A 20,480-nucleotide genomic window follows, 5' to 3' on the forward strand; every position below is an offset into this window, starting at 1 on the left:
TTGGAGCAGATGAGCTCTGAGCTCCCTTCCAACCTGAGCTATTCTGGGATGCTGTGATAATTCTATGAACAGATTTGTGCCAAGCAGACCCAGCTGAAACAAAAATGTCAGGAGCTCCAATTACTGAAAGTCACAGTGATTATTTTCTTGCAGATTGGAGCAATAAATTGCAGAGCCAGCATTAGTTCCTCAGAAGCTGTTGGAGTTTCAGTTTGATATTGTCACTGGTTACCTTATCACCTATTGTGACATTCTTTTTATTCCTCCTCTTTATTAATGTTCCACTTTGCTCTCTAGAAGTAAATTACTTCAAAGAGCAGAGCACACTGAACCCTGGCATTACCACAAAGCAAGAGGGCAAATGACTTAGCTAGGCCTTTACTGCAGCTGTAAATGGAAATTGTGCAGCTGTGGGGAAGGGTAAAGGTACAACAGTAATTTTGTCACTTAATAGTCACCTCCAAGCCAGCACAGCAGTGAAGCAACCTGTGAGCAGCTGTATTTCACACCAGCTAGTGCCAGGGCTGGAAACCATCACTGGCCATGTAGCAAGAGTGTGTCCCTGTGGGAGCTGTGTTCCCCACAGGAAGGACAGGATGCTCTCTGCAGGGAAGCAGAATCACAGAACCACAGAATTTAGGCGTTGGAAGGGACCTCCAGAGATCACTCAGTCCAACCCCCTGCCAGGGCAGGTCACACAGAACACATCCAGGTGGGGCTGGAAAGGCTCCAGAGCAGGAGACTCCACAACCTCTCTGGGCAGCCTGCTCCAGGGCACCCTCTCCATACAGAAGTCACATCCAGTTCTTGTACCAAGACTTTCTGAATGCTTAGTGTGTGCTTCCCAGCAAACTGGTTTGGTTTGATCTCAGCCTTAGCTCACCAGCAATGGAAGCAACTTTCAGTGGGCTTGTGCCCTTCCCCAGGCCATGTGGATTTGCTTGGTGCTGTGCACCTCAGACACTGCAAAGCCAGAGCTCCCTGAAAAGGATTCTCTGGACTCTGCACAGTGCTTCCAGAGAGAATGTGGCTTGTGACTGGGCACATAAGGCAGATCAATATCCATTCCTATGCTGGTCACAAATATCCAATAACATCATCTTGGTGTTGAAAGTTTAACTTGAATCCAAGATCCAGCCAGGAAGCAATGATGGGTGTCTGGATCAGAACAGAGGGAGCAGCTCAGGCTAGGAGACAGCCAGCTCAAAGCCAGGAGCTCTGCTGAACAGAATTCAATGGATTGCAGCCCCAGAGAGGAAAGGATGAGGACTGATGACATCCTGACAACAGGAAGGGAAAAGCAATCAGAAGTGGAGCATGGAAGGAGAGGCATGCAGAGAATGTGGACTGTGGAAGTTTGACTCTGTAAGTAGAGAGTGATTCCTTAATTGCCAAACATGAAGACTGTCATTTTGCTGGGGGGTTCCTCCCTTCCCCCTGCCTTGTCTGCTGTCGGTTCTGTTCCATTTCCAGCAGCACTCCTTTTATCCAGGCTTCTCCTGCACACGTTCCTGAGAGCCAGCAGCCTGGTCCTTGGCACCTTTGTGTTCAAGTCTTTCTTTTGCAGACAAACTGCTCCTATCCTTAGGTCAGAAGAGGGCTCTGGCAGAGCAACCTGCAGGCTGATCTGAGCACATACTGCTTGTCCTCTGAGCTGCCTGCTTGGATTCTACCCTTCACTAGAAGATATAAAACTGCTCGTGCAGTGTCCTAGAATCACAGAAAGGTGGGGGTTGGAAGGGACCTCTGGAGACCATTGATCCAACCCCTCTGCTACAGTAGGGTCATCTAAATCAGGCTGCACAGGAATGTGTCACAGAATCACGGAGCTGTTGGGGATGGAAGAGACCTTTGAGATCCTCCCATCCAGCCACTCACCCAGAGCTCACGATCCCAGCACTGCTGCTAAGTCTCACCCCTCAGCACCACATCCATGCATCATTTTCACACCTCCAGGGATGGTGACTCCACCACCTCCCTGGGCAGCCTGTTCCAGGGCTCTGTAAGCCTCACAGCAAAGGAGTTTTTTCCTCCTGGTGAGGATGTCCTGGATAAGTGGTTCTCAAATCCAGGCACATGACTTTCATCCTGCCTGTAGAAGCTCTTCCCATTGCAGACAGCTGGGAGCTCCCCTAGCTGTGCTTGGAATCAGCTCCACAGCTGTGTCTCAAGAGCAATGCCCTGCCAGGCTGCTCTGTTGCCAAGTGGTTGGCCTCCTGCAATAAGATTGTCTTTCAATCAGAGCTCTGCTACAGACAAGGCTGGACATGAATGGCTTCCCTGAGATCTAAATAAGCTTATCAGAAGCCTTATTGATCCAGGCCTTCAGGGGTATATATTAATGTAGCCATCACTGAGGAAACAAAAATTCTGTAGGGCTGTGAAGCACTTTTGTTACTGCCAGATGAAGATAAAAGCATTCTGGCTGACTCGTGTCCAAGGGGCTGAGAGCCCAGCAGATCTGCTTAGAGGTTTAACTTTTCACTACACCATCAACCAGAGGGCTTTTACCAGGGGCACCCAATTTGGCTGTGTAAACCAGCTTAAAGTGATTAAGTGCTTCCCTTCATCTTGTGACACCTCCATCTCCAAATCCCATCTGTTCTGAGTGACAATCCCCCAGCTGAACATGGCAAATCCAGGATCCTCTGTGCTATTCATACCAAAAAACCCATTCAGGCTCTGGAGCTCCAGATCTGTGCCTGCTGTAATAACAACAGGCATCAAATAATCATTTATTCTTCTACAGTTCAGTACTTGCTATAAATATTTTATGTCTACTTTTCCAGCCTCATTTACATTCCCGTGCACTTCCTTGCATTTCTGTCCTGGTCCCTTTTTATAACCATAAGCCATATTTTCACTTTATCACTTCTTTTAACTACTCTGGAAGACTTTTCAGCCTCTCAATCACCTGCAGACTCACAGTCCTGCAGTACCATCTTAAACCCAGGCCCGAGGTGCTGCTGCACTCCCCTGCATGCTAACCCTGGCTATGGTCAGTGTATGATCAGAGTACAGGCATGCAGCCATCTCCTGAAGTCTCCTTGCTGTGTCAAGGCTCTCCTCTTCCATGCACAGAAGTCAATGGCTTTGGCCAAAGCCATCCTGACCCCCTTGATATACCTCAATGAGTAGTGAGAAGTTACTTGCAACCCTTCACTGCTTTATCCCTGGCACTGTGCTGGAGTCTGTGTAGATTTGACCTACACACATCCTGCTGGTTTCCTTGCCTGGGAAACACATTGGTATCATAGAGTCAGAGAGTCACTAAAGCTGGAGAAGACCTTGAAGATCACCCAGGCCAGCCATATCCCAGCTACCATGGCCACTACACCTTGGCCTGCAGCTCCACATCTACGGCTCCTTGAACAGCTCCAGGGATGGGGACTCCAACACCTCCCTGGGCAGCCTGTTCCAACCCCTCACCACTCTCTCACCAGAGAAGCTTTCCCTCAGGTCCAGCCTAACCCTCCTCTGGCACAACTCAAACCCATTTCCTCTCACCCTGTCTCTGGGTACCTGGGAGAAGAGACCAACCCCAGCCTCACTCCAGCTGCTGTCAGGGAGCTGTAGAGAACAATAAGATCTCTCCTCAGCCTTCTCTTCTCCACACTGAGCACCCCCAGCCCCCTCAGATGATGCCCTTCAAACCCCTCCCCAGCCTCGTTGCTCTTCTCTGGACACCCTCCAGCACCTCCATGTCTTTCCTATGCTGTGGTGCCCAGCACTGAACCCAGTGCTGAAGCTGTGGGGCACTAGCACTGCCCTGCTCCTGCTGGGTACACTGGGTTTGATCCAGGCCATGATCCTGTTGGCCTTGTTGACCCCCTGGGCACCCTGCTGGCTCACATTCAGCTCTCCAGCAGCACCCCCAGATCCTTTTCCACCAGGCTGCTTTCCAGCCCCTTTGCCCCAAGCCTAGAGTGCTGCTTGGGGTTGTTGTGACCGAGCTACAGGACCCAGCTCTTGGCCTTGTTAAACCTCACTCTGTTGACCTCAGCCCATGGATTTAACCTGTCCAGATCTCTCTGCAGAGCCTTCCTCCCCTGGAGCAGATAATCACTGCTGTGTGCAAGCTTGCTGAGGGTGCCTTGATGCCCTCATCCAAAGCATTAAGAAAGATGTGAAGTAGAACTGGTCCCAGTACCAAGCCCTGGGGGACACCCCTTGTGACCAGCCACCAGCTGGATTTCACTCTTTATCACAACTCTTTGGCCCATCCAGCCCATTCTGATTCCAGCAAAGAGTCCACTTGGCTATGGCATGGGCCACAAGGCTCTCAAGGAACACGCTGTGGCAGATGTGTCAAGTTGGGTTACCAACCTGTTTCTGCCAGCACCAGGCTCCCCATACACAAATTTACACAAGAAAATGCTACAAAAGGAATCAATGAGCAGCTGTAAAGTGAACCTTCCAGGTTTCTATTAGTCAGTAACTTCTCGCACTCCTTTACAATAAATTGCCTTTTGAAGCTGTGCATTGCAAAAGCATTTCTCTGAATGGAGGCAGGGGGAACCCCAGACTGACAGAGTGGTTTGTAAAGCCCCATGAAAGAGCCATGCCTCAGAAAAGTAATTGCCACACTGCAGCACTGCTTGGAGCTGCTCACAGCAAAGTGCTTCCACAGACACTACCCACAGCTAAGCAGGAGAAGCAAATCAGACTGTTGCTGTGGTGCCACACTTCACTGATCCTGTGTGGGGGTTCCTCACAGCTCCTTCTGGCCTTTTGGCACTCATGGGTTTGCTTTCTCTCTTCTCCCAGGATCCTTTCCTGTACCACCCAAGCAGTATGATCATGGGAACACAGGCTACAGAGAAGGGCAGAATGCTCTGCTTCTGGTGGGTGCCTTGCCAGGCTTCAGCAGTCAGATCCTGCCATGCAGAGCAAGGCAGCCTGGCTGATGCACCTCACAGGGGCTCATCACCTTCTCATCTGTTTGATGAAGAGCTGAAAGGTATCAGCCAACCTCTGGACAAGATTCAAAGCCCTACTGCATGAAAGAAAGAGTTTGCTGTTTTGTTTGGTTCAGTAGAATTGATATCTATTTGTTTCACCCTTTGGCAGGTTTGTTCTTCTAAGACTTTTCTTGAGCTTACAAAGAACCCTGGAATGGCTCAGGCTGGGAGGGAGCTCAGAGCTCATCTGCTCCAACCTCCCCACCATGCCCAGGGACACCTCTCAGCTACACTCAGCTGCTCAGGGCCTCATCCAGCCTGGCCTTCAGCACCCCCAGGCAGGAGGCAGCCACAGCCTCCCTGGGCAGCCTGGGCCAGAGTCTCCATAGATCACACAAGGTTTAGTCTCCACTGGGGAGTGTGTATTAAGTAACTCCAGCTTCAGGCTGAAGCCAACAGTGAAGCACAGATTTCTCATTCTAGTTTTATTATTTGACTGTAGATTGGTACTGCCACTGCCAAAAGCCTTTTAGGGATAGAGAAACTGGGAGCTGAGGCTCTCTGCCTTGGCCTTTCAGGGATGCTCTTGCATTCAGAAACCTAAGCCAGCTGCCTTCATCCCTTGGGCTCCTATTTTTCCTCTCTAAGGTGACAATGAAAGGCTTAATCTAAAGCATTGTATTTTGAAGCTATCCTGTCAAGGCTACATGGTAAGATAGTTCAGTGATGAAAGCTGGTTTGAAGACAAGCTGATTATCCAGAGATTAGAAAGAATGATCCTAATTTCATTAAATGCCTTTGGAATGAACACAAAAGAGGAAACTGATTTCCAAGTGTTTCCCTAGAAGCAAATGACTCTTGCAAACTGCAGTCCCAACACACCTTGAAGTGTTTCTCCACAGCCCCCCTCAATACACTGCACTTATGCTATGTAGTACAGCAGATTTCCATGACCCTTAGTCGAGGTGGAAGTTGGATGTGGCACAGTGGTAAGGGTGACCTGTGCCAGAGTCGCTCTTGCCTGCAGTTTGAATCCAAACCTGCCTTTAGAAGCAGCAGTTTGTAAGTGGTGCAGTATCTTTTGGGTGGAGAGGCAGTCACTGGTGATGAGGAGACTTCTTCCTTTTCAGGGGGTGAAAGTTTTGCAGAGGAGGGACAGATTAATGATTACTGAGGGCATTCAAAAAGAGGTAACACAAGACAGTTGACATGGACTCAGAAACCTCGGTGTTCCCTACCTGTGACTGTCAGTCTGTCGGCTCCAATGACAATCTCATCTTCATCTGCAGAAAACAACACTTTGCCACCTTCACTTGCCCTCACTTCAAATCTTTTACACTGGGCCTCCACAGCATCAGCTCCTGAAACCAAGGAAGGGAACCTTTCATCTGAGAGGTTTCGTAAGGATTAAAGTCAGAGTCAGCACACACGGAACAGCCAAACACACCGAGCACGCAGCCCCTGCCAGCCCGGGGCACCGCTGCTCTGCCAGCTGGCAGGGGGACTGCTGCTCCACCACACAGCAGGACAGAATTGGAGGGGCCTGGGAAAGCCAGCTGCTGCAGTCTGTGGGTGGGAGGCAGCAGAAGAACTCAGAATGGACATGAACCCTGAGAGCAGGAACTGCCCACTCAGACAGAGCTCTCCGGGGCAGCCTAGGCTCCAGCTGCAGCATCTTGCCAATGGAAAGCTGCAACACCTGAGGCTCTGCTGTAAGGACCAACAAACCACCAGGGCAGAAAAGGGCACTGGGCATTCACTTCCACAGCAAACTCAAACAACTGAAAAATGAAGCAAAAAATCCCAACAAACCGAATAAAACATGACCTAAGATATCCTCCTCTGCCTCATCCTCTCCTACTCCCCAGAGTATCCAGGCCCCAGCATTCCCAAACCACTCTGGAATCCAACAGATGTGGAAATGAACAGCTCACACTGCAAGGTCCTGCAGCCAGGTTGGGCCAGCCCCAGGCACAAATCCAGGCTGGGTGCAGAGTGGGCTGGGAGCAGCCCTGAAGAAAGAGGCTTGGGGGTGTTGGGTGCTGAGCAGCTCCCCAGGAGCCAGCAGTGCCCTCCTGCAGCCCACCAGGCAGCTGTGTGCTGGGCTGCAGCCAGGGGAGTGTTGGCAGCAGGGCAGGAGAGAGGATCCTGTCCCTTTGCTCTGCTGAGACCTCACCTCCAATCCTGCCTCCAGCTCTGGTGTCCCCAGCAGCAGAAGGACACAAAACTGCTGGAGTGAAGCCAGAGGAGGCCACAGAGATGCTCCAAGGGCTGGAGCAGCTCTGCTGTCAGCACAGGCTGAGGGAGCTAGGGTTGTGCAGCCTGCAGAAGAGAAGGCTCTGGGGGGACCTCAGAGCTGCCTGACAGGACCTGAAGGGATCCTGCAGGAAGGCTGCAGAGGGACTTTTCCTCAGGCTGTCTGGAGACAGGCCAAGGGGGAATGGTTTGAAGCTGAGGCAGAGCAGGGTTAGAGTGGAGCTGAGGAAGAAGTTGTTCAGCAGGAGGCTGCTGAGCCTCTGTCCCAGGCTGCCCAGGGAGGCTGTGGCTGCCTCCTGCCTGGGGGTGCTGAAGGCCAGGCTGGATGAGGCCTTGAGCAGCTGAGTGCAGCTGAGAGGTGTCCCTGGGCATGGTGTGGAGGTTGGAGGAGATGAGCTCTGAGCTCCCTTCCAGCCTGAGCCATTTCAGCATTCTGTGAATTGCATCTAACAGTGCAATATAGAAGTGTCTGCAGATAGCCAAACCTGTCACATCTGCAGTGCTTTCCACCCCAGGGATCTTAGCTGCACTCTTCAATATTTCATCTGCTAAATTGTTTCTGAAAAGTTCCATTCTATGAATAAGTGAAACCCAAAGTTTCATTCTGAAAAGCAAGATTTGAGGGGATGATTATCTGACAATTTCCTCCCTGCCCTCTATTCAGATCTCCAAGGTACATCTGGAATGGCCTCATCAATTTATAGGGGTAAAAACCTGTCAGGAAGCATCATGGATAAAGCACCCAGCCTGGGTAACAGGTTTGCAAAACCACCAGCTTCCAGTGCATGGAGGCTCCAGCTTGAGAAGCCAAAGCTCACAGTCAAGAGACATAAGAAGAAATATAGAAGCCATGGTCAGGAGCTGCAGATGAGGAGCTGCCACGGCAGCCCTTCATGTGCAGCATCAGCTGTAAAATGGAGCAATGTTTTACCTGATGGCAGGATGAGCTTGTAATGTTAGAAGTTGGTTATCTGTGATTTGTGGATGCTGAGAGGAAAGAAAAGGAATTACTGACATTGGAAAAAATAAGTGCTGAGGATGCTCTCCTGCCTGGAGCTTGGACATTTGTTCTCTTCTCAAAATGGGCAATGGCAATTTCCCCCTCTGCAGAACTGAGCTTCATTTTGGCCCTCAGGTGGTTGGCTTTGTTTTGAAACAAACCCATGCAGTTCCTGTAGACAGTGACAGACTGAAAACATTCTACTGTGAACCACAGGACAGAAGCTGCCTCTCACAGATACTCCAGGATGTTCAACTTACAACCAAGTCTAACTGTCCATCAGGATGAACCCAATGAGGAGATTTGTCTTGCTGGATCACACAGTGCTAGAGGCTGGGAGGGACCTCCAGAGAGCGTCCACCCCAAGCCCCTGCCCCAGCAGGAGCACCCAGAGCAGGCCACACAGCACACATCCAGGGGGGGCTGGAAAGGCTCCAGAGAAGGAGACTCCACAACCTCTCTGGGCAGCCTGCTCCAGGGCACCCTCACCATACAGAAGTCTCCTGGTGTTGAGGTGGAACCTCCTGTGTCCCAGCCTGTCCCCATTGTTCCTTGTCCTGTTATTGGGCACCACCAAACAGAGCCTGGCACCTCCATCCTGACATCCTCCCACCCCTCCAATGTTTATAAACCTTGATCAGATCCCCACACTTCGAAGCCTTCCACCACCACTGTGTATGAGGCATGGGATTCTCATGTCCTCCGTCCTGCAGCAGCAGGAAGAGATGCTGCAAAGGGTACAGGGACACCACCAGTGCCTAAACTGCAGACACTCTGCTGGTGACTGGGTTTGTGGCACTCAGCATCCGGTGCCCCTGCCTGTGCCAGACTGCTGTGGCACCACCTGGACCTGCCTGCCTGCCCAGCACCCTGTCTGAGTGCAAGGAGAATGAGGAGGGAGAGACACTGAGGCTCACTTCAGGATTCAGACAGAATACTTCTGCCAGGTTTGGGGGAAAGAACTCAAGGAGGAAAACTCAAAATCCTTCTTTCAACATCTAGATAAAGGTCACCACAGATATTTGTGCTGTAACAGGTGCCAAAGCCAGGCAGACTGAGCAGGGCCTGCTCCCTGTGAGAGCTGTTTGTAACGAGGCCACGCACCTCTGCAGAGGCAGGGCAGGAGAACGTGACTAAGGGGAAACCCTTGCAGCACTGCCTGCTGTCACACAAGGGGCAATGGGTTTAACCTGTAAGACCAGACTGAGACCAGACAAAGGCATTCTTACAGCAGGGATAGTGGAACACTAGGGCATGTTCTGCCAAGAGGTAGCATCACACCTGGAAACATTCAAGGTCAGCTTGGAGAGGTCTGAAAAAAACTGATCTAGCTGAAGATGTCCTTGCTCATGGCAGGAGTGTTGGACTACATGACCTTTACAGGGCCTTTCCAACCCAAACTGTCCTGCAGAAAAGCAATACTTCTCCCCTGTGCACAGGGAAAAGCCAACCCAAGCCCCAGTGCAAGCTGTGCTCACCACCATAGCCCAGGGCATTTGCTTTCAAGCAGTGCTGGGCTGAAGAGCAGCAGCACCCTGGAGGGACAGGAAAGCAAAGCTGGAAAAGGATGGAAAGCCAGACCTGTCCTTGTCCTGCAGCCAGAGTTAGGGGCCAGGATCCAAAAGGGCAATCACAAATGGCTCCTCAGGAACTTGTTTCATTTTCCTAGGAGAGCTGATGAGTGCTCAGTCACCTGGAAGCAAGTGGCACTGTAAGTGCTGCCAGGCTGTTAACTCACACACACCAAAGCTGTTCGGCAAAGAGCAAGGATTAACAGCAAACACGAGAGCAATCCAGGAGAAGACAGCCCTGTCACGTTGCTCTTCATCAGCATCTCACAAGTGACAGCCTGGGTTTCAATACCTGCCTTTCAGCACCTGCAGTGCATCACAGTACCACTAAGGTTGGAAGAGACCTCGAGGATCATCGAGTCCAACCTGTCACCACAGACCTCATGACTAGATCTAGGGTAACACAGCTCTTGGGGAAGAGCAGCTCACAGAACCAAGATCTGAGCTTCTGCAAGGAAAGGCACAGACTTCAGATGCTCACCATTTGTGCTTCTCCAGCATCACATCTGATAACAGAATTCAGCTAGTCCAAGCTGTCCTTACAGGATGTAACTCTGCTTTCCCATGCTCAGAGAGAGGGGCTCCCCCTTCCTGTTGCACTCGGTGTGCAGTGGGGTAAGGATTGCTGTCGTTCCCTGCTTGCCGAGACGGTGATTAGCGTGGGCAAGCCCCTGGAGTGGGTACCAACAACGTGCAGAGGACCAGAGAATGGCTCAGGTTGGAAGGGACCTTAGACCCTGCCATAGGCAGGGACACCTCTCAACTGCTGGGAGTTACAACAAATAGCACCAGGAACTCATTAGGCTTCCAGGGTCTAGATACAATCACAATGCTAGAATCTGAAGAAAGAAGGGTGAACTCAACTCCATTTCCAGGTGGAAATCTGCCCTGGTCTAATCCCATAGCAGAAGGATAAACTCTTGGTGTTTGTTGGTAGGAGATGGAATGAAGCTTTCTGTGTGTGCTCACTATGCACAGGCAGGTGGGGGGGCGGGCGGGACTTTCTGCCACTGCTACAGAGCTTATTGCTGTGGAAACTGTAGCTCATTCCAGGTCTCTTTTCCTCTCTCTGTCTGGAGAGTGTGCACAGTCATTAGAGGTTGCTGGCCAGCTCTGATTTCCCATCCAAGCCAAATGAATCTCCTCTCAATCAATCCCATGATTATCCACAGTTTGCTTTATAATGCTCTGGATCCTGTCTTTTGCTGTGGAAAAGAATATTCAGCTTGAGGCCTTTTTATTCCTGTCTTTTTCTGCAAAACTCAGCTGCCTCCCAGGCTTCCATGCAATGCTGTAACAGAGGTAATAGCCACAGGTGAGAGAACTGCTTCAGTTGCCAAAGACTTCTGAGAACACTGAGTGCAACCATTGGTCTAACACCACCATGGCCACTAAACCACCTCCTGAAGTGCCACAGCTGCTCATCTGTTTGAGCACCTCCAGGTGTGGGGACTCCAACACCTGCTGGGGCAGCCTGGTCCAGTGCCTGATATCCAACCTAAACCTGCCCTGGTGCAGCTGGAGGCCATTTGGTCTCCTCCTTTCCGTGGATACTGGGGAGAAGAGACCCAGCCCCACCTCACTGCACCCTCCTTTCAGGTAGCTGTTGATAAAGGCATTGTGTGTCAGGTGTAGATAAACACCAGCAGCTGTGTCTGCTTTCTGAACTGCCTTCCATGTCCAGCTGGCAGAAAGCAAATTTGGACACAGATAAAAAATAAATCACTTGAAATTAAACCTTGGGCCCAGAGTTCAAGAGGAATTTTCATTAGTTTAGAATCCTCAGGAATGGAAAATGGAATGAAGCACCATGTGCTGTCTCCTGATCCTTCAGTGACAAATGAGTTAGTTAAACATTTATTAAATGCAGGGTATTTGGGGGTAACAAAATAAATGACTGAGAACATGCTGATGCCTCTGAGAATGGAGATTAAAGAGATAAAGCATTATTAATACAGGCTCAAGCCCTGGCTGGGCCTAAAATCAATGTTTGTGAAACATCCACCTAGATAAACTGTGCCCAGGGATGGCAGATGCTCTGTTCTGCTCCAGTGGCCACCAGAGGTCTCAGGAGCTGTTCAGAGGCAGCAAATGCAGCGAGGCCAAGGAAGCACTCAGATCAGCTGAGCAGGAGCACCCAGGCTCTGGAATGAAGAGAGCCTTCAGCTGAGAGCAAGACTTCTGCTCCAGCAAGTGCCCATGGCAATGGAAACATCCTCTGTTCTGCCTGCAGAGGGCAGGCATGGTGGTAGCATGGCTCTCCCTTCCTCACCACCCACAGCCACACTGTTGTCCAGAAAGGATGGCAGGGGTAGGACTCAGCCAAAGGGAAGCTCACAGGAAAATTCTGCCATCCTGGGCAGATTTTACCTCTAGGACCTCCAGGAAAGGTGCAATTAAAACATTGCTTGTCACATCCTTCCCTCAGTCTGCTAAACTAGAAGTGGGGAGATTCAGATTGGATGTGAGGAAGAAGTTCTTCCCCATGAGGCTGGTGAGAGACTGGCACAGGTTGCCCAGGGAGGTGACGGAAGCCTCATCCCTGGAGGTTTTGAAGGCCAGGCTGGATGTGAGCAACCTGCTCTAGTATGAGGTGTGCCTGCCCATGGCAGGGGGTTGGAACTGGCTGATTCTTGAGGTGCCTTCCAGCCCTGACACCTCTACGATCCTACAGGAGGTCACAAGCACACCAGAGCACATTCTATGCATTCCCCCTGCTGTTCCTGTCCCAGGGTATGTTCTCTTGCAGGCTAGCAGAAATTACATGGCTCATCAGACCTTTGGGCTGATCAATTCAGCTCTCCATAGGTTTTGTCATCGATGAGCACTACACATGGATGAGCAGAAGCTGCTTCTGAAAGCTTGCTTGAGCTTTAAGCAAACATTTTGATTCTGCAATGATTATAAAGCTTAGATCAATGTTTCTTCCTCATGGCAAATGCAACTTGAATGGTAGGAAATCCATCCTAGGTTTTTCATGTTTTCAGCACGATCCTCAGCCTTGGAATTCTCACCTTTCTGTGATGTGATCAGTGTCTGTAACTGAAATCAGTTCCAAAGCTGATCATACACCTTGGGGAAGCTGAGGCTTACTGCAGCAGTCTGTGCATCACATTTCCACACAAACTTGCTGGGAGGGTGTTAGCTGAGTCAGGCTACAGGGTTACTGCTAAGTTGTTTAGCCACTGCTCTATAAAACCCCGAAGCTGCCTGCTAAGGAGCTGAATGTTGTTTACAGCATCATCCACTGAAAAGAAATGAGACCTAACAAAAGACAGAGCACTTCCTAGCAGGAGACAGCTGAGTGCACGCTGTGCTTCCTGAACAGCACTTCCAAACCAAAAGCAAGGGCTGGCACAAGACAGCCAGGGGAGGATGGAAAGTCTTCACCACATTGATGAAACCCAGAGACAAAAGAGGAATGGTGCAGTTCCCCTTGGGAAATAAAGCATCTTGCAGGTAATAAGGTTCAGTCCTCTCCCATACTGTTCCTCCTTGTCCTTGCCTGTTTCCTCCAGGTCAGGCAGTTACTTTGATGTTTCTAGTGCAGGTGCAATCAGTTCCCACAAACTGCACTGAAATTCCTTTACACCCTGGCTTTATTCAGAGAGCCCTAGGACGGCTCAGGCTGGAAGGGAGCTCAGAGCTCCTCTCCTCCAACCGCTCCACCATGCCCAGGGACACCTCTCAGCTAGACTCAGCTGCTCAAGGCCTCAGTAGTCACCTAAACAGTTCTTTGCTTTTTCCTGACTTTAGCCTGGGAGCTGTTCAGGTGACTGGTGTGTATCTTGTTTTGTGAAGGTGTCAAAAGGTTTCAGTTATGTCTCTCTTTGGTAATGCTTGCAGGCACTGAGCAGCCTTTCGAAACTTGCTTCCACTCTCACTGTATTTGGAAGGCTTCTGGTGGCTCACTAACACAGAACTCAACACTAGCAGGTATTTTGCTTGCACTCTCCCTAGACACTTACTATTCAGAGGTTACTTTTCTGTCTTGCTCTTTTCTGGTGTGTTTGTGCCTTGCCCCACTCCCCAGATTTTACTAAGGAGATACGAGTTGTTTCTCCAGCTGCCTTTGGCAGCTTGCTATGGACTCCAAATATAACCTGTTGTGACTAGAAAATGCTGTCTGATGTTATTCACTGTGTACTAAATTAGCCCGTGGAAAGGTTTCTGAATGCAAATGAAACTTTTTGAGCTGAATAACTGAATGAATCACATTGTAAGAGAAGAGGACTGAACCACAGGATGCTTAGAAGCTTTCTCAGAAAAAGAATGTGGGAACCAGGTTTGCCTTCTCATGGAATGAATGTCCCACTCAGAACTGCAGCCTAGGGAGGGCTGGAAAAATCTGCTTTCCCCACAGGGACTGCTGCTTGGATGATCTGCTGCAGCTAGAGAGTTACCTGTGCAAACCACATGCTTGTGCTTTAGCTGAGGAAGAGTCCCTGCCAGATGCACAAAATGTGATGATGCACACAGGACTCAGCGATGAGGCACCACCCCTGGGTGCTGCTGGCCAGTAAACCCAACCTGAGCACCAGAAAATGGCTGCTTTTCACCCCTTGCCTCCTGGCAGCTTTGCAGGCTTCCAAACAACTGCATCCACTGTGGTGATGGTGGCTCAGCACAGCTCCCAGGATTATTGTTATCCATTTAGGAAATTACTTGTGTGCTTGCCCCTGGGAGTGGGCCAAGGGCCAGGAAAGCTGCAGAAGCAGGATAAAAGCAGATGTGGGCTCCTGGCTGCTGGGAGTGTCTCTCCTGATTAAGGTGCTCCAGCGAGTTCATTGCTGACTTGTACCACAGAAGATGCAATTCAGTTCACAGATGAAGACCCCTGCCTCAGACCCCCACCCTGCTGACACTGAGGTTCTGCATGTCTGTGATTTGACTCTCCTCCAGGCTGTCTGCCTTTCAGATACAGCACTTACAAAGGCTGTGCTGATCGATGCCCTTGGAGCAGGACCGAGCTTAGAGGCATGGGATCTGGATAGAAATCTACCCTCGCTGAAGATGGATGCCCACAATCAGAGGCAGGACATGCAAGAGGAATGTTTGCCTGGGCTCGCTGAAGGATTTTGTTTGGCACATCCAGAATCACTCCACCGCAGGGTCCCTTAAGCCTAACAGCCAGCCATGCTCGGCACTCCAGGAACAAAAGGAGCAGGAAGCTGCTAGTGACTGACAGCTTCAGGATGGAAAAGAGTCCGGGTGCCTTGGTCACACGGGTGAGAGAAGAGCAATGAAAAGAGCTTCTCCAAACAAAAGGTCTACCCAAAGCAGCACTAAAGGAAACAACTCCTCCTGTTTGGGACTCTCCTGTTAGAATACCTTCCCTTAAAGGCCAGGGAGTCCTTAGTTTTGATTTGCAGCAAATGCTTCCTTGTGCTGCTTTGATCTGGGAGTTATGGCAGTGATTCATGAGTGAGAGCTACTCCCAGTGACTCATTAAATTCAGATTTATGGAATACTTTTCTTCAGAGGGAGAAATCTAGTCAAAAATGTAAACTATTCAGCTAATCACTAATTCAGTGCCATCTGTTCATAATTCAGCTGCAATATTTATCACTCCAGGATTAAGCTAAGGAAAAGGAATTTATTTTCAGAGATGTGAAATTGCAGAAGTCCACATTAAATACACCTTCAAACATGCTGCATATGCTTCAGACAAATGACATCAAGAGAGCTCTGCCCATCCACAAAGGGCACAAACCACAGAGATCACCCAGTCCAACCCCCTGCCAGAGCAGCATCACCCAGGGCAGGTCACACAGAACACATCCAGGGGGGGTTGGAAAGGCTCCAGAGGAGACTCCACAGCCTCTCTGGGCAGCCTGCTCCAGGGCTCTGCCACCCTCACCATAGAGAAGGCTCCTGGTGTTGGGGTGGAACCTCCTGTGTCCCAGCCTGTCCCCATTGTCCCTTGTCCTGTGACTGGGCACCACCAAACAGAGCCTGGCACCTTCACCCTGACCCCCACCCCTCCAGAGAAGGAAACTCCACAACCTCTCTCTCTTGATTCTCCTCCCCACCCCACTGGGAAGGAGGATGAGCAAGCAAGCAGCTGTGTGGTTGTTAGTTGCTGGCTGGGGTTAAACCACAGCAACACTGAAGCTGGTTTTGGAACCGCACATTTGGAGGGGACTCAGGTGTAGCAGCGCAAGAAACAGAAAGCAAAGCTCAACATCAGTGTCTTTAACACCACACAATAATGACCATCTTACAGTGAGATGAGCTTTCTGATGGTCAGAGACACGTGAGAGGAAGCTCTAGAAAGGAAAAGGTTCCTTGCTTATTCTTCAGCACTGGTCATCTGGTAGCTGTGATCCAGGACTTCCAAGCCTGACTATCCCCTGGCAAAAATCTCTCACACGTAGGAAGAGGTGAGTTTCTGGGAGCTGGCTCGCTGAGAGAACTGGCACAACTCAGACCTCTCAAAGATCATTTTGCCAGATAAAGACCTGAAGCCTACAACCAAATGCCTTCTCTCCTACATTTTTGATAAACGTCTTTGCTGTCACTCCAACATCTGTAACAGCAGCAGCAAGCTGATGAGTTTCCTCTTCCCAGTGCTCTCTGTGGCTCTGGAGTAAAGCAGAACATCTCCAAGGTCTCACTGCTCTCCTCTCTTTTAACTATGGGTTTGTATTTCATGACAAAATGTTTGCTTTGCCTTTTTTTGCCCTTCTTTGGCCCTTCATCTAAGCCACTCCCATTACAAGTATATATTCTAACAATATTAATATTAATGAGCTGTCAAGGGGGGTGGGGGGTGGTAAAAAAAAAGCTGAATGTCCTGCCAGGGTCTTGCTGAAGGTCCAGATGCTGTAGGAGATTGCCTGCCCCAGCCAGCAGCAGCAGCGTGAGCCTCCCAATGCACGCACAGCACAGGCCCTTGCAGTGCAGTGAGGGAAGCTGGCACCAGGGCACCAGAAACATCTGTCAAAGATGTCTGCTGCACCCCTCAAAACCTGCTGGAACACCTCCACATCATAGCTGTTTGTTTCGTGCCTGGGACCTCTCTCCTGCAGAAAGCCCTCACCCTCCTTGCCTGCTCTGAACATCTGGGGAGCAGTTTTGCCACCCGGACTGGCCAACAGCATGTGGGCAACAACAGCAGCACAGATGGCAATGGATTCATGTCTAAACACTTCTGTGCCACCAACCAAACCACTAATGACCTCTTCACATTCTAGCTCTACCTCTGCAGTTAAATCCAGACCACTGCTCATAGCTCCAGCTCCTCTGCTGTGCTAGGGGGAAAGTATTCTCAGTACAAAGTATTTGAGCGCTGAAGCAGAATACCCTGTTCAGTACAACTCTTCTAGAGACAATACAAGCACCCAGGCTTGCATTTCAAGTACCAGGCAAGACAAAGGTCTGCTAAGCAGAAGAGCAAGTGAAGGAAGGGCTGCTGTGCTGCTGGCAAAGTAGGTGCTGGTAATTGCCAGCTGCTTCAACGGATGCCCGGGCAAGCAGGCTGATTCCTGAAGCCGAAAGGTAAGAATGAATGTCCTGAATGCACTGCTTCCAAACCAGCTGGAGCTGATGGAGAGAGACACACATTGAAAGACAGGCACTGAATTCCCAAATCCCTTCCAAACACAGTCAAGAGAATGATCTGGGTTGGAGGGGACATTAAAGACCATCCACTTCCAACCCCCTGCCATGGGGGGGGGCGGGGGGGGGGGGTGTGCGGGACATGGGACACCTCTCACCAGCCCAGGTTGCTCAAAGCCTCATCCAGCCTGGCCTGGAACACCTCCAGGGAGGGGGCAGCCACAGCCAACCTGTTCCAGTGTCTCCCCACCCTCAATGTCACAGAATGACAATCTCTGCTCTCAATCTGCCCCCCTCAAGCTTCATTCCATTTCCCTTGTCCTGTCACTCCCAGCCTTTGTCCAAAGTCCCTCCCCAGGTCTCCTGGAGCCCCTTCAGGTACTGAAAGGCTGCTCTGAGGTCTCCCTGAAGCCTTCTTTTCCAGGCTGAACAGCCCCAGCTCTCTCAACCTGTCCCCACAGGGCAGGTACATGATGAATAAACTTAGAAAAAGAGAGACAAAAGGAGCTGCAGGATTTAGTCTGTGCCACAAATATCCTAGAGGGGAGCAGCAGGCTAGTTACAAAAGTACAAAAGTGTTCTGCTTTTCTCTGCCAGCTACAGACAGCAAAAGGTGCTCGTGCTCCCCACTAGATCAATACAGCTCCAGATAGGAGCTAACAGGAGCTGCACCTTGTCTCCTCAGCTCAGACTGGGGGAAAGAAAAAGAAAAGAAGAACAGCTGGATCAAGGCTGAAATGTTGAAAACTTTTAGAACTGAGGATGGCATAAAGCAGAAAGATGCAGTGAGCTCTGCAGGAAGAAGAGGCAGAGCTGAGGAGCCCAGCGCTCGGGAAGGGCTTAAAGAAGGGATCCTGTCTGAGAGTCAGAGAAGGTTGTGCAGAAGATGCAAGTAAGGATGGTAACATTTAAAGCAGGAAATCTTCTATCCACACTCAAGACCTTTGCTGCTACTCTGTTTAGAGCCAACAATGACTCAAGGTCCTGAACTGACCACACACAGCTTGCACAGAATTGAGTTACTGTCCTCCTCCTGTGAGTGCTTGTGACTATCCCAACCCCTGACATAGCAGCTGACATGACGTGCTCCTGTGCTGCAGCAAGGGGCTTTCAGCTACCAGAGACAGCTCCCACATGCTCTGAATAAGGGACAGAGAAGCAGCTTACTGATCTTCATTCTTATAGCATGGGTCAAAAGGCAAATGCATACACACTTCCCTCAAGAGGGCATTTCAAATACTGAAGAGCAATGTCCTTGGTGTTGCACATAACAGAGTAAGAACATGGCAAAGATAGTGTAAAAAGATTGAAAATCATAGAATGGTTGGAAGGGAGCTCAGAGCTCCTCTCCTCCAACCTCCACACCATGCCCAGGGACACCTCTCAGCTACACTCAGCTGCTCAAGGCCTCATCCAGCCTGGCCTTCAGCACCCCCAGGCAGGAGGCAGCCACAGCCTCCCTGGGCAGCCTGGGACAGAGGCTCAGCAGCCTCCTGCTGAACAACTTCTTCCTCAGCTCCACTCTAACCCTGCTCTGCCTCAGCTTCAAACCATTGCCCCTTGGCCTGTCTGCAGACAGCCTGAGGAGAAGTCCCTCTGCAGCCTTCCTGCAGGATCCCTTCAGGTGCTGGCAGGCAGCTCTGAGGTCCCCCCAGAGCCTTCTCTTCTCCAGGCTGAACACCCCCAGCTCCCTCAGCCTGTGCTCACAGCAGAGCTGCTCCAGCCCTTGGAGCATCTCTGTGGCCTCCTCTGGCCTCACTCCAGCACCTCTGTGTCCTTCTGCTGCTGGGGACACCAGAACGGGAGGCAGGATTGGAGGTGAGGTCTGAGCAGAGCAGAGCCAAGGGGCAGAATCCCCTCTCCTGCCTTGCTGCCCACTCTCCCCTGGCTGCAGCCCAGCACATTTCAAATGTTAAAGAGCAATGCAACTCCTGCTGCACACAAGACAGAACAAGCAGGTGACAGAGATGTGAGAGAGCTTGCTAAAAAGATGGAAAATGTACCCAAATGTCTGAGAGCAATCTGGCAGACTGGGTAAATCACCTCTGTCTTTCAGAGACATTCTGCTACCCAGGCACAGGGTGGACTGCAAATGGTTGATGACACCAAGCACTAGCAATAGTTTAACGACCTAATGTGATGGATGCCTATAAAAAAGCATTAATTCTCAATCCAGCTAATGCAAGAGGTACTCAGAAGGGCCTAAAGTGACCACTGCTGGATGCTAAACATGCAGATGAACAGAGAATGACGCAACTCATGTGCCACTGATACAGGGGAATCGAGAAAGGAGCTGTTTGCAGCTGGTTTCACTGCTGCATTAGGTGTTGCTGCCTCCCGGTGCTGCCTCAAACCAGCCAGGCTGAGAGGAGTTCTGCTAATGGCAGATGGCTCAGACACAGGGCTGCAGAAGGAACAGGGATGAGTTTCAAACAAACAAGTTCATCTTTAAAGGGTTCCTTTGGCAGAGCCATCAGAGTGCTGGCAACGAGGCCAAAGTTTGGAGCAACATTCAGAGCTTCCCCTGTTTCTAGTACCACACTTTAAGATAATGAATTCATTACCAGGGGCAGATTTTCATGCTAGTTCAGCCAAGATCATCAGAAGTCTACCTAAAGCTGCTCTATGAGAGCTCCTCTTACAAAACCTGTTAGAGGGCAGATGGTCTGTAAAAGGATTTTCCAGGGACTAGTCAGAGAGAGGCACTGTGAATTATGAGAAGGGAGGAGACTGAGGCTCCAGCTGGACATTTCAACTGTTAGGAGCAGCATGGCCTGCTTTCTGACTGCCTCTTGGCTCAGCTCACGTGCCCTGCCAGGAGATGTAAAGCCATATGGCCTTGGAGGCACTGCTCCATCCTACCTTCTGCAGCCGTCCCTGGAGCTGAAAGAGAGCTTTGACTCTGCAGTCAAGTGCAAGGGAGCCAATCTCTACTGCAACAGGGCAAGCAGACACTCAGCCTGGAGAGGAGAAGGCTGAGAGGGGATCTTAGCAACACCCATAAATATCTGAGGGGTGGTGGTCAGGGTGAAGGTGCCAGGCTCTGTTTGGTGGTGCCCAGTGACAGGACAAGGGACAATGGGGACAGGCTGGGACAGAGGAGGTTCCACCCCAACACCAGGAGACTTCTGTATGGTGAGGGTCACAGAGCCCTGGAGCAGGCTGCCCAGAGAGGTTGTGGAGTCTCCTTCT

The 20,480-nt window shown here is 50.6% G+C and overlaps 1 protein-coding gene across 2 annotated transcripts in view; it reads right to left on the bottom strand.

The window, feature by feature from the left end:
- SGCZ (sarcoglycan zeta) overlaps window positions 1–20,480 on the bottom strand; it is a 206,552-nt gene that overhangs the window by 20,675 nt on the left and 165,397 nt on the right. The window contains exon 5 of one of the 2 annotated variants that reach the window (XM_054163300.1): window positions 6,140–6,262. The exons of the other annotated variant lie outside the window; for it this stretch is intronic. Coding sequence (XP_054019275.1) covers window positions 6,140–6,262 — 123 coding nt within the window. The remainder of the gene's footprint in view (window positions 1–6,139; window positions 6,263–20,480) is intronic. 2 annotated transcript variants of the gene reach the window in all.

This window comes from Dryobates pubescens, chromosome 1, assembly GCF_014839835.1.
Source record: "Dryobates pubescens isolate bDryPub1 chromosome 1, bDryPub1.pri, whole genome shotgun sequence".
Classification (NCBI taxonomy): Eukaryota; Metazoa; Chordata; class Aves; order Piciformes; family Picidae; genus Dryobates; species Dryobates pubescens.